The sequence below is a fragment of the Amyelois transitella genome, chromosome W, assembly GCF_032362555.1.
Source record: "Amyelois transitella isolate CPQ chromosome W, ilAmyTran1.1, whole genome shotgun sequence".
Lineage (NCBI taxonomy): Eukaryota > Metazoa > Arthropoda > Insecta > Lepidoptera > Pyralidae > Amyelois > Amyelois transitella.
In genome coordinates this window covers 5825708-5827666 of record NC_083536.1, presented here as the reverse complement: position 1 = coordinate 5827666, position 1959 = coordinate 5825708, and the positions used below count along the sequence as shown (strand labels likewise).

The 1959-nt window shown below is 42.4% G+C and overlaps 1 protein-coding gene across 1 annotated transcript; it reads right to left on the bottom strand.

Annotated features, from left to right (window-relative positions):
* Nucleotides 1-277: 277 nt before the first annotated feature.
* On the bottom strand, nt 278-1074 carry LOC132904105 (uncharacterized). Its single transcript, XM_060954030.1, has 2 exons — nt 652-1074; nt 278-283 (listed from the first exon to the last, which is right to left on the bottom strand). Exons 1-2 carry the CDS (start codon nt 1072-1074, stop codon nt 278-280), a joined length of 429 nt encoding a protein of 142 aa, XP_060810013.1.
* Between the last annotated feature and the right edge of the window lie 885 nt (nt 1075-1959).

Below are 1959 nucleotides of genomic sequence, written 5' to 3'. Positions count from 1 at the left end.
TCAAATCTAGAGTCAGCGTTTTGTCACCATATGTTTGTATTACGGTGCCGTTTGCGGCGTATATTTTATATGTGTTATCAGTTTTCAGTTTATTCCCTCTTTTCGGGATTGCGGAGATGTTGGCACCTGTATCCACTAAAAAACGGTATCCACTTTTTCTGTCGATAACGCATAGGCGGTTTGATGGTGTAATAGCGCTGACGACCGCCTCTGTCAACGCTGTATTTAGTTTTCCGACGGCTTCTTCCAGTTGCATGGTTTTACACAGTTTCGGGCTCTATTTCTGTAACGCAGGTGATATTTACATAACCAATTGGGGCTATCGGGTGTTATTCTAGGTCTCGAACGGGATCTTGAGCGCTCCGAACTTCGGTTTCTATTGAAATTGCGACGTCCGTAGTTATTTTGAAATGAGTTTGACTTCAAGGCTGCTATCTCCATGGTTAACTTACTCATTTGATTTAATATTTCTATCATAAGTTGTGGTTGCCCGCTCGACACTTCCGATACTTCAGCTGACCTTCCTTCTAATATTTTATCTGCAATAATGGCAAGATTATCAAGTTTCTGATCTTGACTTACCATTAATACGGCTCGCACGTGATCAGGGAGTCTTGATAGCCATAGACTGTGTAGAGTCTTATCACTTACTTGACTATTGCGTGCTAATTCCCTCATACGCCTCAACAGGGAAGATGGTTTTTGGTCGCCTAACTCCATTTCACCGACCAACTTTTGAAATTGACGTTCTTCCGACTCTTCATAAACAGACAGCAATCTTTCCTTGACAGCCTCGTATTTCTTCTTTTCGGGAGGTGCCGTTATGATGTCGGTTATCTGCCTGACAACTTCTTTGCCAATTTTTGACAGCACCATAGCATACTTAGCTTCATCATCTTGCTTCTGAGGAGCCATTATCGCCTCGAACTGAGCAAACCAAACTCTGGGCATCTCGACCCAAAAATCTGGTATCTTTGACGATATGCCGAAGGCTGCAATTTCTGTGTTGACATTGCTGTTGCTCGGCGCTCCGCATCCAGGAGTTCCGGGGGTGCAATTTCCACTCGTATTCATGTTGCGCGATGGATATATGCCTCTTGGAACGAAGTCAGTGAGAGTCCCTTAAGGAAGGCTGACAGGTTGTGCAGTATAATTATCGTGACACGAAGATAACAAAGAAAATTAAATCACAAGTTAAAATCGCGGAACATGTTACTATGTTACAAAACTAATCGGGGTCACCAATGTAAGTGTTTAGGTGGCTATCGAGTTATGAGTCATTTATAGGTAGTAAGTAAAACAACCGTGTTAGCTGAGTGAAGTTGAATGACTGAATTTTATTTCGTTAACTGTTCACCACATCGGCATAGAGCAGACATTTGACGAGTAAATCATTCATCCTTAATCCACTTTCAGACTCTTTCAAATCTGTCAAACAACTATCCATAAATAGGTTGAACAGCCACGGTGACGCAACACATCCTTGCCTAACGCCTTTCTCAATCTTAAACCACTCAGTGTGCGCTCCGTTTATCCTGACACAAGCACACGAATTTTCATATAAGGATTTCAGTGCTCGTATCAAGAGACTGCTCACCCCATGCATAGAAAGTGCTGACCACAATTCATTCCTCTCAACTCTGTCATAGGCCTTTTCCAAATCCACGAATGTGCAATAGACTTTTTGACTCTTGGCCAAAAACTTTTCGGCTATGCACCGCAAAGAAAAGACCTGATCAGTACATGCCATTCCCTTTCGAAATCCCGCTTGAGCATCCCATATTTTGTCATCAGTTTTATTCCTGACTCTATTAATCAATACCTTAGCATACAATTTGCCGACAACGCTAAGCAGACTTTTACCACGATAATTTTTGCAGTCCAGTTGTGACCCTTTTCCTTTGTAAAGTGGCACGATAACAGCCTTACACCAATCTTTTGGTACTCGGCCACTTCTCC